Below are 22119 nucleotides of genomic sequence, written 5' to 3' on the forward strand. Positions count from 1 at the left end.
CATGCGCATCCAGGGAATCGAACCCTGGTCAGTACCGTGGGAGGGTACTATGATACCACTACACCAGATGCGCTTGTTGATATTGTGGACAACCGTTTGAATTTATTTCTCATAGCCTTTATATTGTTCATGCTTTCTATTTCTCTTCTCGCTAGTCATATGATCAACGAGATAAAACGGACCGTAGGCTTTTCTCATAAGGGAAGAAAAAAGGCAAGAGATTCCAAAGGTCCATGTAGTAGAAAAATAAAAGAGCTAGGCACACTATGTTGAACTTTATTGGATGTGTAATCTTATTGATTATACATGCAAATATGAGGAATTTCTGACCGTTAATGCATGTGAGACTCACGACACAAATGGTTGAAATTTACCCAAATGCTATTGTAATTAATTCTATTTACCCATAAATAAAAAATTCTTGTAATTAATTCTAAAAAGAGCATCTCGTGGGTTAGATCGCATGCGTGATTGACCATAACATGTCATGGTAATTAAATCTAAATGGAGCATGGCCCATAACCTATATAGGCCGTTTAGAACTAAACTAACACCCATATAGCCCAGGAGTCCATGACCCACATAATGATGGATATAAAATTCAAACCAAAATCAAATCAACCTTCATTTTCAACTTCTGAGAAAGTAAAAAGAAAAGGCCAAAAAAGAAGAAAAATGGAAAACGGGAACAATAGTATCATATCACGGGAGAAGCTTGACCAGGTGGCCAGCTGGGTGGGCGCGACGGTCTCCACCGCCTTCTTTTCCTCCCTCGAGCGCTTCTCTTGCGTCAACCTCGCCACCACCGACTTCGACGACGAGGACGAGGACGAGGCCGCAGACCGCCCTTTCACCCTCACCAATCACAGCGACCCTCCAAACGACGTTGCTGAGCTCCCCGTCTGATCTCCCCCTCTCTGTGTGGTATTGTTGTTACACTAGATCTTGGTTTTATGTGTAATTAGGGTTTATGAAAACAGCTTCTGGTTCTGAATTTTATGCGAGTCTGTCAATGTGTAATGTTTGTCGATGACGATTGTATTTAGCATTTTTATAGAACATATTGAAATTGTTAAATAATAAAGTTATTTCTTTAATCCGGAGGTGGTTATTTATGCTTGTTTCATTGGAATTGCAGTTTGTTTGGTTGCATTGTTCATGCATTGTACGGACTGAAGATCCAATTTTAACATTGGATAGGCTAAGCTTCAGTAAACCCCCGATTTACAATGATTGGAATTCAAAAATTTTGTTGAGTGGAATTGAGTTGAGTTTATGCATATGCATCATTGGATTGGAAGGACAAATAATGATTGGTGCACTATTTTGAGAAAACAAATTAATCAATGGATGGGACATTGTCAAGTTGATTTAGAATTATGGGTTTGTGTTTTCATAATCTCCTAATTGGATACTTGATGTATGAGTTTTTTATCCCTCTCCCATTGTAGGATAGCAGTACATGCCTAGTAAATATACTCACAAGGCAGTATGATTAGTAAATTATATGTTCAGGGCAGTGTATAAAATGTATCATATTTGGCTTAAGGGACGTGGTCCCCCTCTATTTCTAATGTCAGTCTATAGGAAACTTCTGCTGGGTTTTGTTCAGAGTGTTGAACAGCTCATTTTAATGCCGTACTGCTCTCTCACATGATCAAGTTAGAACACTGACGTGTTCTTATTCAACATGGCATGTGCTGGTAATTGTAATTGTAGGTGAGTCGGTGACATAGCCTCGTAGATCCCATATTCAGTTCGTTGTTTCTGTAAGTGAAATAACTTCTGCATAGATTTGTATAGACACCGTTTAAACCCCATATTTTTTGCCTCTCTTATGATCTCAACCCTTTTTCTTGAGAATCTATTGCTTATATTAGTTTTTGGAATGTGGCCATATATCTAGCTTCGAGTATCTTTTTTCTATCTCTCCATCCATCTAACTTCCTGGTGGAATGCCAACTTTTAAGAGCATATCTAATTATTTGTTGGTGAATGTCATGGTATTTCCTATTTTGTGAGTGAAACAGTGGGGAGTCTGGTGACTCTAGTGGCCTTCAGGAATTGTATCTTGAGGCTATTTGTAATTTTCCCAAATTGAGTTTTATGTCCCTGATGCCATTGAAACTCTTCTGGAACCATATCTGGGATGTTGGCGCATCCAAGATTCTGAGAAGGACAACTTGAACACATTCAAAACTTTAAAACTCCAGTTATGATTTTGTTAATCCCACCTTCAAGCTTTCTTTTTACAATTTTATTTTGGGTGATTCACCCTCTTTTGTATCTTATCTGTCTCATGTTTCTGCATGTGTTCATCTGTGTCTTGAATATGCAAATGGTGCACATCTTATAGGCTTAGTTCTCCTCTTAAAAGATACTGCTGCATCAAATAGTGAAGAAAGTAGTTATTGTAACTTGGAATGCATAGTGCTACTGCTGCATCAAGTTGTGAAGAAAGTAGTTACAGTCACTTGGAACAATTAATAGTGCAACTTACAACTTTATCTTTACAATTTGATGTTCTCATCTTCACATCTCTCCTCTCTCTCTCTCTCTCTCACGCACACACACATACGCTACAAATCCTAGTGCCATTAACAACAATGCCAGGTAAACAAGATAAACTTTTTTTAAAAACTACTGCAAAACTTGAACAACAAACATGGATGGTGAAACTTTACCACCATTGTTAATCTGCATGTTCCCTCCAACATAGTAGCATGAACACGCAACGTTTGATAATGTACAACCTTGCTCTCTTCTCCTTCAAGCTTCTCTTTGATGCCTGAGCTTTGGTTTGCTTTTGTGGGGAAGTAGACTGCTCCATGAACTTAAAACTCCTCACTCCTCTCCTGGGCTTTTTTTTTTTCTTCCTCCTCCTTCTGTGCCTTATTAAGTCAGGTTATAAGGGGAGAGAGAGAGAGAGAGAGAGAGAGAGAGAGAGAGAGAGGAATCTTTTGTGTGAGTTACTAGTGGTTGTTTTTTCCAGTTTCAGTTTGAAAGTCAGCAGATTATGTCGTGTGTGGTAAAGGCCTGGAGAGACTCAGACTGACCAAACCAGTCAACCAGGGAGCTGCTGCTTTTCTGCCTTGCGAAGGCTGTTTTCTGCTTCCCTCTGGTCTAAAATCCAGACTTCCAGGTTGGTTGTCTGTTGAGCCTTCCATTATTACTGGTCTGTTTCCAGGATTTATTGCAAAAAGAACCATGGACCACAAAAGGCCTTTAGAACAATTTTAGGAAGTGCTTGGGTTCATGGACTTATTGATTTTTAGAGTACGTTAGATTATTGCATTACAAAGTAACTCAGCTGAGGTGTCCTGATGACAACTTTCAGTCTCATAGATATCATGTACATCATTTTGACCAGCCACAGATCCCTTCAATGTTCAAACAACTTTTCAATCAGCTCTAGATTTTGTGGTCATGATTCTTAGTTATCCTCAAGTCAGGTTCTGACCCTGACGTTTCAAATTCCATTTATTGCTTTATGTATTATATATTAATAACGTGTGGGAAATGTTAAATTTTAATTCTTACTTTTGCGGTTTACTCTCTCTCTCTCTCTCTCTCTCTCTCGCGTTGCAAGTAGCAAAGAAGCCGCAGTAAAGGCACTGCCTCATTTCATTGGGGAACCTCAAACCGGGTTTTCAAATTCTTGATTGTGATATGCTCTTCTTTTGTTGTTGTCTTTATTTTTTATTTTTATATACAAGTAATATTGAGATAGAGGATTCGAACATAGAACATTTAGTGTACAGATAACGGCTCTTAAGTACTTAAATTATAATCCCTATGCTGTTCTTTTGTTGTTGTGGTTTGAGGTTCGAAACCCTCAAAGATCCCTCTTCCTAATGTTTCCCGCCTCTCAAAAATTCTAAGACCCAATAAGACTCAAGCTTTAAAATCATGGAGTTTCGAACTTAAGATTTTCTTTTAACAAATGGAAAGATAACACTAGAAATTGTGCGTTCGAAATTTAGAACTTCTTCTAACAAAGTGGAAAGAAAAAGAAAAGAAAATCAAAGCACAAGATACACATTACTTACTTTATGGAATGGAATGGAAAGTTGGGGTATTATTGGGCTTGAAGGGTATGGGCTGTTATTGGGCTTAAATGCCTATTTATTCATCTGGTCCCAAAATTAACTAATATAATAATAATAATTACACAAACTCCACAATCAACCTCTTCTTCTTCTTTTTCTTTTCTTCTTCTTCTTCTTTAGAGAAAAGAGAAGAAACCGTCGTGGTTGGTTCTTCTCGGTTTTAAATGCCGGCGGGATTTTTGCTAGGATGGCTTCAGTATTGGCCTCTAGCCTTTGTATTTTTCAATCTTCTATTATTATTATTATTTATTTATTTATTTATTTATATTATTCGATTTGCAATTTTGTGTTGAATGAATTTGGGTGAGAGCAGGCTCCGATGATGAATTATTTCTTGGCTGTCACTTTTGTATATATATCGTTCCAATTTCCGAAGCTTTATTTAAACAGTTTCAGCTTCCATGTGGAACTCAAGGGACATCTGAGGAGTTTCCCCACCCTTTTTTTTTTTTTTTTTCATTTCTTTTCTCCCCTTCATTTTTGTCTCTTGTTCTTGTTCTTCTTTTCTTCTCATGATTGAACGACACGCCGTGTTATATACATACGTAAGGAAAATAAGATGTGACATGGCGTCGCACTATTTTTTTCTTTTTCTAGATGGAAAAAAGGGCATTGTAGTTTTCACATGATTGGGTTGCGCTGATGGGATTTAATTGGCAAATTTTTTTTTAGTTTTTTTTCTCATAAAGTCCCCATAGTCTCACTCACACATCACATGGTTCTTGGTTGTGCTGCTGTCGCGTAAACATGCAATTTGGCCTTGGACCACTGTCATATTCGACCCTTTTTTTATTTATTATTTATTTCTATAATGAAAGTATTCTTTTCAACTTTAAAAAAGATAAAAAGATGATATCTATTCTTTCTCTAACCCTCCTCTCTCTCCTATCTTGACCACGAATCTTGTGTTCCTTTTTTCCTTTCTAATATTAAAAGTTCAAGAAAATAAATATAAACTGCTCACTTGTGCAACAAGTTGTGCTCAACAAACCGTTTTCAATTCTCACAAACCGCACCAGATGAATGAATCTAATCCACCCCTCATTTGAGCTTTAAGTTTGATTGGGTAAGTTTAAAATCGACCAAGTTATATGCATAATCGATTCAGTTAAGTTCAAACAAATTACATTTGTCTTATAATCGATTAAATTCATCATTACATACCACTTAAACTATAAACCTCTCACCCTTTTAGGTTTAATCCACATAATTTTTTTAGAACTATAGGCACAAAATTTGATCAAAAGAATAAAATATGTATGTGCACAATATACAGAATATCAGTGGTGATGTGCACAAAATACAGAATATCAGTGTTGATGTTAAAGGTCAAAGCTGAAACGTAGCTTTTGTTTCTATCTTGTCAACCCAGCATTGTTTATGTCGAATGCCAAAAGCTTATTCCGTCGATGGATTGAAAGAAACCAAGTCCAACCCAAAAACCCAAAAAATTCCAAGTGCCGGCTTTTGCCCTCTTCCCAAGTTCCAGTTTCTGTCATCTTCTTCTTCTTCCTCTCCACGTCGACCATGTGCTCTGCTTCTCTCTCCTCGTCCTCTCTCTGTCACCAATCCCATCTCAAACCTCCACTCTCTTTCTCCAACAATGGCGGGCTCTCTGTTCCCCAGCCATAGCCACTCTTCATTCTCATTATTTTCTTCTCTTCTTCTCTCTCTTTTACTGCCAACCATGACTTTCACAACAAAAGCCTCGTCAGCCTTCACTTCTGAACCAGGCCCTGTAAAACCCACAATTCCATTGGTCGCCTTCTTCGATCGGCTCCAAGAAACTGCGCTCGCCACTTTTGGAAAAACCAACTTCGACCCAAAATTCTACGTCGATTTGTCGCTCAAGTTCGAGTTATCGAAGACTCAGACAGCCTTTGATCAGCTTCCAAAGTCTGCAAACGGGTCTGCATCAGTAATGGATTTGAAGGAGTTCATAGCAGAGTATTTTGAGGATGCAGGGGAGGATATGGTGCTTGCTGAGCCAGAGGATTTTGTCCCAGAGCCGGAGGGGTTCTTGCCCAAGGTGAAGAACCCAGAAGTGAGGGCTTGGGCTTTGGAGGTGCATTTGCTTTGGAAGAATTTGAGCCGCAAAGTCTCTGACGGGGTCCACAACAGGCCTGAGTTCCATACTCTTCTTCCTCTGCCTCAGCAGTGTGTAATTCCGGGTTCAAGGTTCAGAGAAGTTTATTACTGGGATTCTTATTGGGTAATTAGGTAAGTGTTCTGTTGATTTATCTTCTTTTTTTCTTGTTTTTTTGGTTGATCACGTTATTCTGAATCATGTGCTGCATTATCTTTTCTAAATTGTTTAAGGTGATGCTAATTTAAATGTGAATTCAGAATCTAATTCTAGTCATTATTGACTTGAGCCAAAAGCAACCCAATTGGTTTGTTGGTGCGAGACTACCTTGTTAGAATCAAAACAATATAAAATGAAGAAACCTTTCTTTTTCCACTTTTTCATTCACACTGGAGACAAAAGCGTAGAGACCTTGTATGCATGGTGGGATTTTTCTTTTTTACCTTTTTTTGCAGGGTTAGTTGGTAGAAATTTAATGCTCATGAATTATTTAAGCTGGTGGGGTTAAGATAATTGTGTATTTGATGTGCAGGGGCCTGCTTGCAAGTAAAATGTATGACACAGCTAAAGCAATTGTGTCTAATCTCATTTACTTGATAGAAGAATATGGATATGTCCTTAATGGTGCAAGGGCCTATTACACTAACAGGAGGTAATGCTTTATCATTTTGTTTACTTCTTCTCCCAGTGAATTTTTAATTGATGTTTTGTTTCTAAGGAACCCCAAAAGATTACAAAAGCAACTTGTAAAATATGTCAATTTTGCACAAGCAAATTTCCTTGGTGTATACTAAGCTCTGCGTTGTATTACACACTCATATAGTTCAGTTCCATATTAATCTTGGGTGGGCAAACTTTGCAGCCAGCCACCCCTTTTGAGTGCAATGGTTTTCGAAGTATACAAGAGGACAGCCGATGTCGAATTCGCTAGAAAGTCTCTCCCTGCACTCATCAAGGAACATGAATTCTGGAATTCAGGTTTATGATAAACTTTTTTTACATAATAAGTTCACATTATAATGATTGCAGCCGTCCTTTGTTCATCTATAGTTGGTTTTAAAATTTCTGTAGTTTTAATTTAATTTTCTGCTGTTGTAGGTATTCATAAGGTAACTGTTCAAGATTCTCAAGCTCAGAAACACACTCTAAGTCGATATTATGCAATGTGGAACAAACCCAGGCCTGAATCTTCAACCATTGTATGTCCTCCTCTGCAGCTCCCTTAGAAAAAAAATTTATACTTTTGGTAGGAAATAAAAGAGAATAGAGCTAGTTTATTACTCCTTTTAACAGATTGTTATGCCTGTCAGGACAAGGAATTTGCTTCGAACATCTCGAGTGTTTATGAGAAACAGCATTTTTACCGGGAAGTGGCTTCAGCTGCTGAGTCTGGATGGGATTTTAGTACAAGATGGATGAGGTAAATCCACAAGAAGTATGCAAATCCACACTTAGAGAAGAGCCACTATAAATTAGTTGAAAGAGGATTTTTCTTGTTCTTGTTGCAGGAACCACTCAGATTTTACAACATTGGCCACCACATCAATTTTACCTGTTGATTTAAATGCATTCATACTAAGGGTATGTATGGCTCAGAAATCTTAAACAAAAATGAAGCCCTGCAAATTATGACCTGTGTCTGTTGATGCAGATGGAACATGACATTGCCTTACTTGCAAAAGTTACAGGAGATCACAACATTGCTGAGCGCTTTCTCAAAGCTTCTGAAGCAAGACATGAGGCCATAAAAACTGTTTTCTGGAACGCAGAGAAGGGACAATGGCTTGATTATTGGCTCGGCAATAGCACATGCAATGCGGTATCAATTGCAAAGCTCTTTGATTTGTTGAAAGTTTTAGTTGTGGTTGTCTTAATTCCTTCATATTTATGCTTATAGGAAGCTCAAACGTGGGAAGCTTGTAACCAAAATCAGAATGTATTTGCTTCAAACTTCGTCCCTTTGTGGATCGAGCTGTTTTTCTCAGGTTTGTGCTTCTGAGCTCCATCATATGGTTGCATCTAAGTGCAAGCTTAGACTGAAATTTATATAAACAGACAACAAAGCAACATGAAAGCGCACCACAATTTTCCTTTGAAAGATATTAAGTTCTTTGGATTAAAATCATCAATAGATTGGTTCAGACACCCTTTTCTATATCATGAACCAAAGAACATAATTGAATGAATATTTTGTCTTGTACATTGTATACTGAGAAAGCCCTTGCCCTGTGTGTATGTGAATGAAGATGCTTCTCTGGTAGAGAAAGTTACAAGAAGTCTTCAAAGCTCAGGACTGCTTTGTGATGCCGGTATCGCAACATCCTTGACAAAGTCAGGAGAACAATGGTGAGTTCATAAACTAAAATCCAATTATCTTTCAGCATTTTAAGAATTATCTGAGGCCTTTCATGAAAGGGTTTCAAATTTCATTGTCAATGGCCTAATGGGGACTTATAAAAAAAAAAAAACAGGGACTTTCCAAATGGCTGGGCTCCAATCCAACACATGATAGTTGAAGGCCTGGCAAGGTCTGGTTTGAAGGAAGCAAAGTTAGTGGCAGAAGACATTGCTGTGAGGTGGATCAGAACCAACTATGTTGCCTACAAGAAAACAGGCACCATGCATGAAAAATATGATGTGGAAAAGTGTGGAGCATTTGGAGGTGGTGGTGAATATATTCCCCAGGTATATATGCCTTAATCACTTTCTAATTGACAATTGTATTAGCTACACAGAAGATTTCAGCTTAAATTTTTTAACATCATTTGTTTTAATTTGTTTTGTGCGTGTTGCAATGCAGACTGGTTTTGGGTGGTCAAATGGAGTTGTATTGGCATTCTTGGAGGAGTTTGGATGGCCTCAAGACAGAAGGATAAATTGCTGACTAACATTAGGATTTTAGGACCAAATCATCTTATTGGCTTGGAGATGCATTTCAGATTTTTGTGTGTGTGTGTGTGTGTGTGTGTGTTTACAAGCGATTGGATGCATTTCAACTTTTAATCTGTTTATCATAACATATATAAATTATATGCTATTAATTTTTATTTATTATTATGGTTTCTGTTGATCCACGAGTAGGTGATAAGGATTTTTATTGTCTGATGCACTTTTGGGGGGTTCATGCTTCCACTAAGATTCTTAATTAGTGTTGTGATTAGGACAGAAAGGTTGGATTTGCTCCAGAAGCGGCACTGATTGAGAACTTTGATTGATTGTACAATTATTTTTCCCAAGCTGGTGGAGTTAGTGTGTCAAAAATTTGCGTAGCTGTTTGATCATACTCCAACTCATATGTGACATAATTGACATTGGTCTTTATGGACTCGTTATGATTTTTATATGTGGCTAAAGATTTAACTAATTAATTAGGGCCTAATTATCTTATTTTGTGTAGTGGGTGGTGGGTCAGTGTTAGATGATAGAGATCCTTTTAGCAAGTGTCAAGTTCGGTTTAAGGGATGATTAGGACTTAACAAGAAGAGAGAGCCAAAACACACATCTCATCACACAGACATACTCTTAACTCTGATGAGAGGAAAAAAAAAAAAAAAAAGATACCCAGTAATCAAACCACATTAGTTTCTTTTTCTTGTTTCTGAAGATCAATAGGACATTTCTAACAAGTTAAAGTATGGATTAAGTAAAACATCGAAGTGTTCTTCCGATATAAAAGACTTTAAATTGTAAGATAAATGACAAATTTAAAGACTGATTTGACGCAGTTCTTGAAAAACTATCTCAATTAATAGTCTAGTAGCATAACACAACACGTATATCTGTATGCAAACAAAATGACGGTGGGGTGCGGTGATGTAACCTTGTTTCATAAGAAACTCCTTACCATATTATTATACATTCCAACTAAAGATTTATTAATTGTAATTGAGAAGGAAGGATATGATTGAGGTCATCAAATGGAGATTAGTTTAGAGTAAGAGATTGGATGCCCTGAACCCTAACTTTAAGGGAAGAGGGACCCTTGAAAGATTCGGAGATACACAAAGTAGAGAGTGGCAATCATTGAATCATGGTAGTATTCAAATGGCACCCAATGTATGCTTTTGATACTACAAAATTGGGTTTTTTTTTAAATATTTTGAATTGGGAAATGAGTGAGTGGAAAGTATATAATGACCAAAGTCTCCAAGATTTTGCATATTATATATATGAACAAATTAAATTATAGTGTCATGGGATTTGGTCCTTTCTCAAATCCCTTTAATTTGATTAGTCAATTAGAGTGGGCGAACTAACAAAACACCCAAATCCAAGGTTTAATCTGTGAGGTGGGGTGCATTCAAATATCATATATAGATTGAGGGATATATTGAGGAATTCTTCAAATAATTTTATTTGAGAAGCATCATTCAGGGTCTCTTATAAAAATAAAAAAAATTTAACGATCCAAACAATCTATTTTTAAAGTTTATATTCATGGATCGTCCTTGCAAAAAATTAGACAAATTGGAAACCGTTTCAACATCTAATTGTGTCTTACAAAATCAATGAACACAGTGCTTCAAGAAAGTACTAAAATTTCAATAATTCAATTAGGTGGTCAAATGATATCGAATTCAAGTGAATTTTTTTGTAGATATGATATTTGAATGAATATCTACCAAATAGACTTTTGGATTAGAGAAATACAATATAGAGTGGGCCTTATAAGAATGTCCTTCAAATAAACTTATTTAAAGAATCCCTCACTAAAGCTATATATATCAAATATTGGAGGGAAATCAGATGAAAGGCAACTTTAGGCTAAAATATTAAGCAGGCCTAATCTGGGGAAGCCTCATTTGACTATTAGGGGGTTTCATTGGAGGGTAACAGATGTGCGCATAAGCTTGCAAAACGGGACCATAATCCCAATACTTAATAGATTTCTTTATTTATTTTTTGTCTCTAGTTAGTTAATTAATTCAATGTAATGAAAGTGCTTTAATAAGCAGCATTTAAACTTAAAGGTAAAGCCACTGATTTTGAACCTTTTACTCCAAAATGATTTTGATTTCATTTTATTATAATGCATGCCCTGATCCACACAGTGCATGCATATCCTGACTTCAAAATTTGAACTTAAACTTTTTTTTCTTTTTTGAGTTAAAGAAAACTTAAGATTTGAATTTAATTTTGTTATGTAACCAAGGATGAAAGAGTAGTAGAGAAAAAGTGAAATGCAAAAGATAGAGTTCCGTTATCATAATTTGTTTCTTTTATTTTTATTAGAGTAAATTTCGACGGCATGAGTGAAAATTTCATTTAACTGAATAAACTAATACAACTCGGGGATGTAAAACCTAACCCTGATTCAATAAATCTTCCAAAAGGGTGTACTGCATAAACGAAGGGGCACCTCTGACCAAGACAAACTATCATCTATATGCAAAGTATATTGTGCTACGTACCCTATGAGTAACTTCATTCGCTTCTCAAAAAGTATGTATATGAACTTATTGTTTGCTGGAAATCTTTTTGCCAGAGTCTCCTATTTATGGGTTCACATAATAGTAGATCGAATATCATCATTTAAAAAATATATAAAGTATTAATCAAAAAATGTTAATTTAGTGTATATATGTTAAATAAAACTCAAAGAATGAACTCATAAAAGGTATGGTGGTCATCCACAATCACGCATTTACAACAATTTTCTCTCGTTTATAGGGTAGGGGCCAAGGGACAACCAAGAAAATGTAAACGCTGTATGAATGTTTCCCCTCCTTCGATCCAAGGACCCCATGGCCTTAGAAATTTACAGATAATCTCTAAAGTGAAAAAAAGAGCCATAAATGATACTGATTTCTGTTAAATATGTGGATTGGGGGGTCTAGGAACTTGATTTGTAGGGTTAGGCCTCGTCTCCGTGTTCTTGAAAGATGTTCAAGAGCTCACATCCTACTTCTTCAAACATGAAAGATGTTTAAAATATGTGCTACTTGGTAAAAAGTTCATGTTCTGCCAATTAATTACTTTGGTTTCATGGAAAAAAGGTTATCGTTAATATGTGCAAAATTAGATACTAATTGACCCGACCACTCTATTTTAAAGAGAAAAAATTACATTAACTGGATGTATATGCGAAGAGAGAGAGAGAAAAAGAAGAGTATGTACACGATTTATGCAAGTTTTTTCTTTATCCGACAGGTTCATAATCATGAATAGTAACACACGCAAACAAAAAGGCAAGAAGACGTGATGTGGCAGCACCATGCCCTCTAAGAGGAGTAGAAGTTGGTGAAACTAGCGATGTGATGTGGCAGCATATATATTCCGTTCCAAATACAAATAGTAGTATGAATAGTATGTGCAGTTTGTGGAGGAAGGATGTGATGTCATAAGGTCCCCGCAGGAGGGCACGGGGACTATTTAGAAATAGAGAAGTGCTCCCAAAAAAGCTGAAATTTTCAGCACTTTTTTCCCCTTTAATATCCACCTTTTGGCCAAATAATAAAGGGTCTCCCTCTCTACCCACCTTTTCTCAAACTATTGCACATCACAATTAAAGTGCCCTTTAAAAAAAAAAAAAATGATATTCTCTTTGCTCAATTATGCTATGCATTCTCATTAAAAATGAAACTTTTATATATAATTTTTTCAGTTTGAGTTTTAAGGTGATCGGATTTTCAAGGATGGTAGAGCATAACTATTCCCATCTTTTTTATTACAACTCCATACTAAATCCACCATTAAAGGACATTATAAACATAATAATGAGTGAATTTATATTCGGACTCTTATTACATAGAACCTCGGTTGCAAAGAAGAGGAATTTCTAGCTTTAAAAAAGATGTGTTTGATAAACTATGTCTAAGAGCAAGTCCAGCAGTGCTAGACGACTCGGGCTGGGGGGGTTTGGGTCAAAAAACGACGTCCAGCAGCAAAGGTCCAGCCCGGGCGAGCGTGGGGGCCACCAAAACGGGCAGGCCCGAAGGCGAAATCGGCCCGAGCTCGGGCCCGAGGTGTAGGACAAAATAGCTGACGCCAGCATGGCGTCAGCCCTGAAGATTTGAAATTTTTTTTTTACCGCATTGCACGCGCCAACGTTAAAAAAAATTTCAAATCATCTTCTGATCTTAGCGTAACGGCTCTTGACCGACGATGGCCTCACGCTGCCCAAAAAAATTGAAAAAAAAAATTTTTTTAAAAAAACAAACAAAAAATTACTGAATTTTTTGTGTATAAATACCAACCAATACTCTTCACTTTTAACACCAAATCCTCATATATTTTCTTCTCCTTCTACTATTGTTCACTTTCTCCTCAAAATTTATTCACTTTCTATTCAATATTTTTTCACTTTGAAGTTGTAATTTTTTTCTAGCATATTATGGGTTCTTCTAATGAAAATGGAGGGGCATGGAGCATGATGGAAGATGTTAGCTTGTGTGAGGCTTGGGTCCAAGTTAGTCATTGTCCCATAACGGGCAATGAGATTAAATTTTCTCATATGTGGAAAAAAATTCATCAAGCATTTTGTGAAAGGGCAATTGGTTCTACACGTACGGAAATGGCATTATCCAGTTGGTGGAAAGTTCTTAATAAAGAGTTGGGGAAATGGAGAAATGCTTTAGCAAAAGCGATTGACAACCAACGAAGCGGAGAAAATCTTAGCAATGAGGTAATTTATTTGTCATTTTTCTTCTATTAATTTCTATGTCATATTAATTTTTATTTAAATGTTTCTTGCAATTTATATATTTTGTTAATATGTCTCTATTTTTTTTTTAATACATGTTGCATTTTTTTATTATTTCTTTAATTTCCATTAGTTTTTTTTTTTTTACATGTTGCATTGCCAATATTTTAAAAATTCTCTTGCATTTCCATTTCATTTTTTTTTTTTATAGATTATACAAGCACAAATGTGGTTTGGTGCTACCGGCCAAGGAAAAAAAAGTTTCAACCATACCCATTGTTGGGAGGTGGTGAAGACTTGTAAGAGATTCCAAATTATTCCAACCGGTCCGACGGTAGTCTTGAACGAGACTCCACTTCATGAGACGCGGGCATCGGATTCACCTATGGATTCCCCGATGAGTACCGACTCACCCATTGAAAATAATCCAAGGCCTATTGGGAGGAAGGCGGCGAAGGCGAAGAGAGGGAGTAATTCTAGCAAGAATGCATCTCAATTTTTGGAGGAACTTTCAAAGCACCAAGCCATGAGAATTGAAATGGACTTGAAACAACAAGAGCACGATATGGCAGTTCAAGTAGAATATGCAAAAGAAAGGGAGTATGTACGCAAAGAAAGGGAGTATGTACGCGAACAAAACATTAAAAAAAAAGATCGGGAAACCATGGCCATGGATACAAGCCATATGTCTCCTGAAACAAAACAATTTTGGAAGCTAGAACGAAGGGATGTTATGAGACGAAGACTTTTTCGTGACGATGGACCTAGCAACACGGATTGGTTAAATGATGGAAACCATTAAAATAGTTTGTTTGCCTTTAATGTCTTAGTTTACTTGCCTTTGATTTCATTGTATTTTTTTTTTTTTTTTAATTCATGTACCTTTGATTTCATTGTATTTTTTGTTTTGTTTAATTCATGTATTTTATTTTATTATTAGTTGTATTGCTTTTCTTTTATTCAATAAAGAAAATATTCAACAAAATTCCTTTTTATTCAAAACATTCCATACATAAAAAAACAAACCACAACCAAAGCATAAAAAAAAATAAACAAACCACAACCAAAGCATAAAAAATAAACAACCCACAACCAAAGCATAAAACATAAACAACCCACTCCCAACAAAAAATAAACAACCCACTCACAACAAAAAATAAACAACATACAACATAAACATAATAAAATAAAAACAACTTCTTCACTTCACTTTATTCACCTTCATTTCCTTCATGACCTTTCACCGCCCATAAATGCTCCATCAAGTCAACTTGACGGTGTTCATGAATATAGGACGATTGCATCTCCGTGTAGCGATCAATCATACGGGGCATGAAACTACCGTCTTTAACCAACGGTTCATGCTGGGATAAAATAATCTTCCATAAGATTCTTACCCCGGGAATGTCTATGTATGTCCACATTTAGGCGACGGCCTTCTCGTGAACCACGCGACCCTTTTCTCTCCAGCAAAGCAACTGCTATGCCAAGTTGCTCATCTAGTTCTCTCTGCGCCCTTTTGCTTGCAGCTCGTCTACGCATTCTTTCTCTAGTTTCTCGCTCTTGCCTCTCCAAAACCTCTTCCATGTCTGCCATTGAGAATGGAGAATGAAATCTAAAATTTGAGAAATGGAAATGTAGAGAAGAACTGGTGTGGGAGGTATGAGCTGAACCTCTGATTTTATAGAAAAATGTACACATATAGATATGACACGTGGCGCAATCTTAGAGGGTGAAAATCTTATCTGAAATTTGAATTTCAAATGAAATTTCAAATTTATCTGAAATATGAATTCCGAAATGTATCTGAAATTTGACATTTTGAATTTATCTGAAATTTGAATTTTGAAATGTATCTGAAATTTGAAATTTATCTGAAATTTGATCTTATCCGATATGAATAGTATTGACACGTAGGAACCCAAAAATCTTATTCGAAAATATTATCCAAATTAATTGTTTAAGTAAACAAAATTGTGAAAAAAACAAAAAAATGAATAGTAATTGCCATGGCAAGCCCCAACTGCTGGAAACACATTTTGCTGGAGGGGGCTAGGGCAGCCACTATTCACGTAAATAGTGCCTGCCCTAAGACTAATCTTGCCATGGCAAGAGTCAACTGGTGAAAGTGCTCTGAATGGTTAAAGGAGGGATTCATGTATTTTGGTGGCTCAAAACAAAGAATTATTTTAGACTTAGTAAGTTAAAAAAGTGAAATAAATATAAAATGAAAAAAGAAAGGGGGGGAGTTTGAACAGGAATGATTGACCAGAGGCGACTTTTTTATCCCAATAAAATGCAAGATTCGATGTGGCAGGATTGACCGATCTGCATAAATTTGGAACCCTCCTCACGTGCGATTCCCCTTTGACAAATCACAAATGCACACTCTCCCATACATTCATTCACTTAATCAAATCACCTTGACACTTGTGCCCTCTATACTTATTTTCTTTTCTTTTCCTTTTATTCGCCATTTTAAATAATCAATCACTTATATTATTGTTCTACCTCATCCATCTCAAAATGAAAATTTGATCCAAGATCTAAAAATGAAAATTTGCCGTTAATATAATCCAAGAATATTTATGCTAGTAAGAAATAACTCGGTTGGTTGAACGTTTTCACCTTTATTCATGTGGACAGAAGTTCAAAATTCTGAGGCACCCAATAAATATTTGTGTAAACTTCCTCTCCTAATCGCTTGTACTCCAAAAATATCCAAGTTCATATATCCAGCGAATTCACACAATTTAACATCAAAGACTAGAACTTAAATTTTATAACTTCATCATAGTTTTGGGAAGGAATCAGTTTTCTTCCTATTACGTACTAGTCTTGCTAAATATCCCAAAAAGTTTATAAACATCTGCCATGGGCAAACAAGTAGTTCTAAAACAAGTGCAGTCCTTATAATGGACATGCCTATAAATAAACTGCAACTTAATATTAAAAAAAACATAAAAATAATCAAGCAATTAAGTCCTCTATTGTCTCCAGTTTTTGTCTTCTTGGCTGGAGACTTAAGACTACATTTCCTTATTGTGTGGGTTGTCAAAGAAGAAATGGATAGTGATTCCATTAGCAAGCTAGAGCTTGGTTGGTCTATAGATATATTTGCAATTCAATTTTAACAACCCACGTCAAGATGCCAAGAGACAGAGAAACATAGAGTACGATAGGGTAGGGGTTGGGGAAGGTGTGGTAGAATTAGATTAACTTTATATATATAAAAGATTCTATTCTTTATGTTTATTTTAGTTATAAAGAATAGACGAAAATACCCTTAAACTTAACGGAAATTCTAACGGAGTTAAACATAGGTGGTGGATTGCAATACTTTAAAAAGTTCAAGTGGTTAAAATTAAGGGAGATTCACTATTATACCAATATAGGAACCCAAATTATAAAAATACCTTATATTAAATGAACTTTAGAACACACCCAAAGCCCATTTACAACATAACAAAGAAACTTTTAACTTCTTATAAATTACAAAGCTGCCATCAATTTCTTAAAACAAACCCAACCCAAAAACCTCATTAAAGAAAAAAAAAACTCAAAAAACTCAATAGGGTATCAAAGTAATTTAATAATCAAAATTAAATTTAATAGGGCCAATTGTCATTTTTTGGGTTTTTTTATATTATAGAAATTAAATGATGTAGGGTTTATCTATATTATTAGTGCTAAGAATGGGTATATGACTAAATATTTCTAAAAGTAAAAATTAAAAGTTTACATAGTAATAGAACACATGCCTAAAAATTCATATGATATTTATACAAATTTAATAAATTGTTGTTATAAAAACCTAAGACTAGTATTTATTTCTTATTTGATGGTCTTTAGATGGGCAAGGCTATGCTCATCCTTACTTCATAATAAGTCCACAGCTCTCTTGGACCCAAAAATTTGTTTACCAACCATCCCACGAGGATGTAACCTGTTTTTATTCGAGGCTGATTATTGCTTAATTATTTTTCATTAGCCAATAGCATATGCCCATGCGCTGCCTGGCCATATTCTCATTAGGATATAAGAAAAGCTTTATTCAATGATTCCAGCACAAATTGTTTTGAAAAAACAAAACCCTATGGAATTTTTTATATTATTCTTCTCTTATATTAGATTAACTTCAACTTCACGTGGTATGTGGAATTGGGGAAAACTCAATTTGGGATTTTGAAGAAAAGTTTTTAGTTTTCCCCTTAATATTTTTTTAGAACGATACTATATTAAATTCACACATATTAACGCTAGGATTTAAATTCAAGACTTCGCTGAGTAATAATTGTTCCAAATCATTACACTAGTGGGTCCTTTGCACCCTTTAACATTCTATTAATAATGGAAACAAAAGAAGCTTTTGGAAATTAGTAAAAGATTTTTGAAAAGAAAGGGGTAGAAAATTAGAAGTAGATTATTTGGTACATTATTGCTAGATCTTTAATTTAATGGTTTGGATGCTATTAGGAAAGTTGTAGTAAATGATTTGGTGCATTATTGCTAGATTCTTTTCGTTTACAATCAAAACCCTCACCTCCCAAAGAAAGAAAAAACCCCACTAAAATCCCGATCTTTAAAGAAATAATAATGTTTAGAAATAAAAACAAAAAGTTAATTAGATGGATTAGGACCACAAATAAAAAATCACCAAGTTAACCTAATCATGCAAAATTAAATTTAAACCAATTAATCCGATCTATCAATCACAGACAAATATATAATCCTCTCCCCCTCCCTCCCTTTCCCTAAACCTCAATCCATATCCTCCACCCAAACCAAACCTCACCATTTCTCTCTCTCTCTCTCTCTCTCTCTCTCTGTATGTACTTAATGCAAAGCGGCTACTTCAGGCACTGTGAATAACCAAACACAACACGTACGTGCTCTGGCTGCCTCTCTCTCTCTCTCTCTCTCTCAGTCTTTGTTTTTCTGTGTAATAGTCAACGCGGTCAAACATCACTTCACACTACAGGCCCCAGTGATCAACAGGCAAAAAAAATGCTCGAGACCGTGAAGTACCTGCTCGGATCGGTCGGCGGGAGCGGCTACGGCTCAAGGAGCACAGCCGAGCAAGTCACCGAGAGCTCTCCCGATCTGCGTCACATCACCGCCATCATCACAGGTACGCAAGTGAGCTTAATAACCACCGTCCGATTACGGTGATTTGCTTTTCATTTTGATGATCAGCTTCTGATTTTGAAGACCGTGTTGTTTTTTTCGAATTCATCAGGTGCTACTTCAGGGATCGGAGCCGAGACGGCTCGTGTTTTAGCTAAGCGCGGGGCCAGGCTGGTTCTCCCGGCTCGGAGCCTCAAAGCGGCCGAGGACGCCAAGGCTCGGATCGTCTCGGAGTTTCCCGACTCGGAGATCATCATCATGGCGCTTGATCTTAGCTCTCTCACTTCTGTCAGGAACTTCGTCTCCGAGTTCGAGTCCCTTCAGCTGCCTCTTAATCTGCTCATGTAACTCTTTCTCTATCTCTCTCTTGTTGTTTTCTGTTTGGCTGCCGAGAAAATGCGGGAAACGAAAAGAAAATTAGCCAACTAAAAAGTTTCTTTTTGGTTTGTTTGTGTCAGAAACAACGCCGGAAAGTTCGCGCACGAGCACGCGATTTCCGAAGACGGAATCGAAATGACCTTTGCGACTAATTATCTAGGTTATTAGTACTAACACTCCGACTAATACTTAAATTAATATTTTTGTTTTTTGTGTTTTGTTTTTTTGACAGAATATTTATTTAAAAAAATCAGGTCATTTTCTGTTGACGAAGCTGCTGCTCAACAAAATGATCGGAACGGCGGCGGCTACAGGCGTTCAAGGCCGAATCGTGAACGTCTCGTCGGCGATTCACGGCTGGTTTTCGGGCGATACCATCCGATATCTCGGCGAGATAAGCCGAAGCGGAAGGTGAGCGAGTTAAATGAATCGAGAACTGTAGCCGATTATTTATGGTGCATTTAGTGATAAGAGCAAGAAAAAAAAAGTTATGCGGTACCAAACTAAAATTCCTAATTTTATATTAAAAATAATCACTAATTAATTGATCTTATTCTAGTTTCTTCATTTATTTATTTTTTTAAAATTATTAAATAATATATGCGAATTAAGTGAGTTGATCAAGATAGTTGTCCATCTTTTTATACCCGAATTTAATTCACTTTTCATATAAAAGAGTAATTTGAAATATTGCATTATTAAATAAATTTATAAAAAAAATTCCCATTCAATATGTAATTATTTGGATTCAAATTTTTTTAAAATTTTTTAATGAATTTGTCTTTGAGAGTTCCACATTTGTTTATTTGTATTGAAATTTTTTGTGTGGGTGGTTAACAGCGATTACGACGAGACACGTGCGTATGCGCTCTCGAAGCTGGGCAACGTCTTGCACACCAAGGAACTCGCTCGCAGACTCAAGGTTCGCATGATCATTATGAAAACAAACACACACACGCTGCCTGATGATTATCGATATAAATAAATAATTTATTATAAGTATTAAAAGGTGGCTTTTGTTTGTTTTCTTAAATGATTATTGTTGCTAATTTCTTTGTTGTAATATTGTTTTTTTGTTTTTACTAAAATCATCAGGAAATGGACGCCAACGTGACCGTTAACTGTGTCCATCCAGGAATCGTTAGGACCCGCCTCACCCGAGAACGTGAAGGCCTTGCCACAGGTTTCCTTTTTATTTCTACAAATTTATTAATTTAAAATAATTTTTTTGTGTTTGCTGAATTAAATGAGTTTTGAATATGCAGATTTGGCGTTCCTCATGGCTTCCAAGCTCCTGAAAACAATACCTCAGGTTATATTTGTTAGCTAATCCTTCCTTTTTTTTTCTTTTTTTTTAAATGTTCAATAAATTTAGTATTACATTGTACTGAGTTTAGTTTGTTGTGGAAGGCTGCGGCGACGACATGTTATGTCGCGACACATCCAAGGCTGGTGGATGTGTCCGGAAAGTACTTCGCGGACTGCAACGAGACCTTGCCGTCGAAATTGGGGTCTAACCTAAGCGAAGCTGCTCGGTTATGGTCGGCCTCTGAAATCATGGTGTCCAAATCCTCCAATGCGATTTTTGATCCGAGCAGCCAATGGGAGTACTAAAAGAGTAGAAAACAGGACATCATCATCAACTATATATTATAGATATAAATATCAAGAGAGAAACAGAAAAGCATCTTAATTATACGACTAGTTACTTCTTAATGTATGTTTAATTAGTAGCTAAATACAGTGGTAGGAAGGAAGAAGGAACATCGTCCTAAAATTATATATATAATTGTACACAGCTTTGAACATGTATAGTACTAGTTTTAGTAGTACGATAGTGGCATGGATTATATATAATTAATTAGATAAAGGAAGGCTTTTGATGTATGAATATATTTATGTGAAGAATGGTTTTCTTAGTTGGTACCAAGTCATGACCAGATTGGATTTGGTGTGTGTATATATATATATATATATATATATATATATATATATATAATGACACAAAGGTATAATATTATCGAATTAATTAGAGTTTGCACTGTGGACTTTGGTTGGAGATGAAAGTGTTTGGAACCCTAGTTTGTGTATATTTGTTGAATAGTATATGTTGGTTTTTCTTTAAGCAAAATATATCTGTTCTTTTGCCAAAACGGGTCTAACTCGGTAGAAAAAGAGTCATTAAGAACATGGGGTCAGTTTGTTGCATGTGGTGGTTGAATTTTGAAGAGTATCTTTTGGGCTACAGTTTGGGGCCCTACTTACTAACATGCGTGGTGGTCACCGATCGATGCATGCTTTCAATGAAAGGAAGTTCAACTTCTCGATCAAAACCCCTTTTTAAAATCACCAGTTTTCCCTCTTTTTAATTAAATAAATTTCATATTATTTTGAAAGCAGAATTCAATTCAACGCAAAACACAAAGAAGAAAAGAAGACGTGGATTTGACAGAGGTGGGAGGGAAGAAACACAGAAGGGCTCTGTCAAATGGTTAGGGCAAACAAACGAAAAGTACAAAGCATTAAAGGCAGTCACAGAAACCCTAGTTTGTTGTGAGGACTTTTTGATGCTTCCTGTTAGAGTTATCCATCTACACACGAATTCTCGAAGACCAAAGCCAAATGTGGCATGTAGACGAACACGAAGACAAAGCAGTTATGTTGTCTGAGGCTTTGTCTCCCGCCCCACAATAAATAACATCTGCCATTGCCTAACATTTCTCAGGTTGATTATTGCTGTAATTAATTCATAACCACCTTAACTTAAACACAGCTCA

The 22119-nt window shown here is 36.1% G+C and overlaps 2 protein-coding genes and 1 non-coding gene across 5 annotated transcripts; 2 read left to right on the forward strand and 1 right to left on the reverse strand.

The window, feature by feature from the left end:
- Positions 1-2: 2 nt before the first annotated feature.
- Positions 3-73, reverse strand: TRNAG-CCC. The gene has a single exon. It is a non-coding gene; the product is annotated as a tRNA-Gly (tRNA).
- A 5301-nt stretch (positions 74-5374) lies between these two features.
- On the forward strand, positions 5375-9252 carry LOC117627326 (probable trehalase). Its single transcript, XM_034359358.1, has 11 exons — positions 5375-6329; positions 6728-6847; positions 7058-7173; positions 7294-7394; positions 7506-7615; positions 7704-7776; positions 7847-8014; positions 8093-8180; positions 8442-8541; positions 8667-8880; positions 8996-9252. The coding sequence occupies exons 1-11, from the start codon at positions 5497-5499 to the stop codon at positions 9077-9079; spliced, it is 2007 nt and encodes a 668-aa protein (XP_034215249.1). The 5' UTR covers positions 5375-5496; the 3' UTR covers positions 9080-9252.
- A 9384-nt stretch (positions 9253-18636) lies between these two features.
- Positions 18637-21272, forward strand: LOC117627327 (short-chain dehydrogenase TIC 32 A, chloroplastic-like). Of its 3 annotated transcripts, none has more exons than XM_034359360.1 (9): positions 18637-18722; positions 18787-18968; positions 19077-19308; positions 19423-19502; positions 19597-19753; positions 20183-20264; positions 20438-20525; positions 20608-20654; positions 20753-21272. In XM_034359360.1, the coding sequence occupies exons 2-9, from the start codon at positions 18845-18847 to the stop codon at positions 20954-20956; spliced, it is 1014 nt and encodes a 337-aa protein (XP_034215251.1). In that variant the 5' UTR covers positions 18637-18722; positions 18787-18844; the 3' UTR covers positions 20957-21272. The 3 variants fall into 3 exon arrangements, with proteins under 3 accessions (XP_034215251.1, XP_034215253.1, XP_034215252.1); XM_034359362.1 differs by having other exon boundaries at positions 18819-18968; XM_034359361.1 differs by lacking the exon at positions 18637-18722 and having other exon boundaries at positions 18739-18968.
- The last annotated feature ends 847 nt before the right edge of the window (positions 21273-22119 follow it).

Source organism: Prunus dulcis, chromosome 5 (genome assembly GCF_902201215.1).
Source record: "Prunus dulcis chromosome 5, ALMONDv2, whole genome shotgun sequence".
NCBI classification, from domain to species: domain Eukaryota; kingdom Viridiplantae; phylum Streptophyta; class Magnoliopsida; order Rosales; family Rosaceae; genus Prunus; species Prunus dulcis.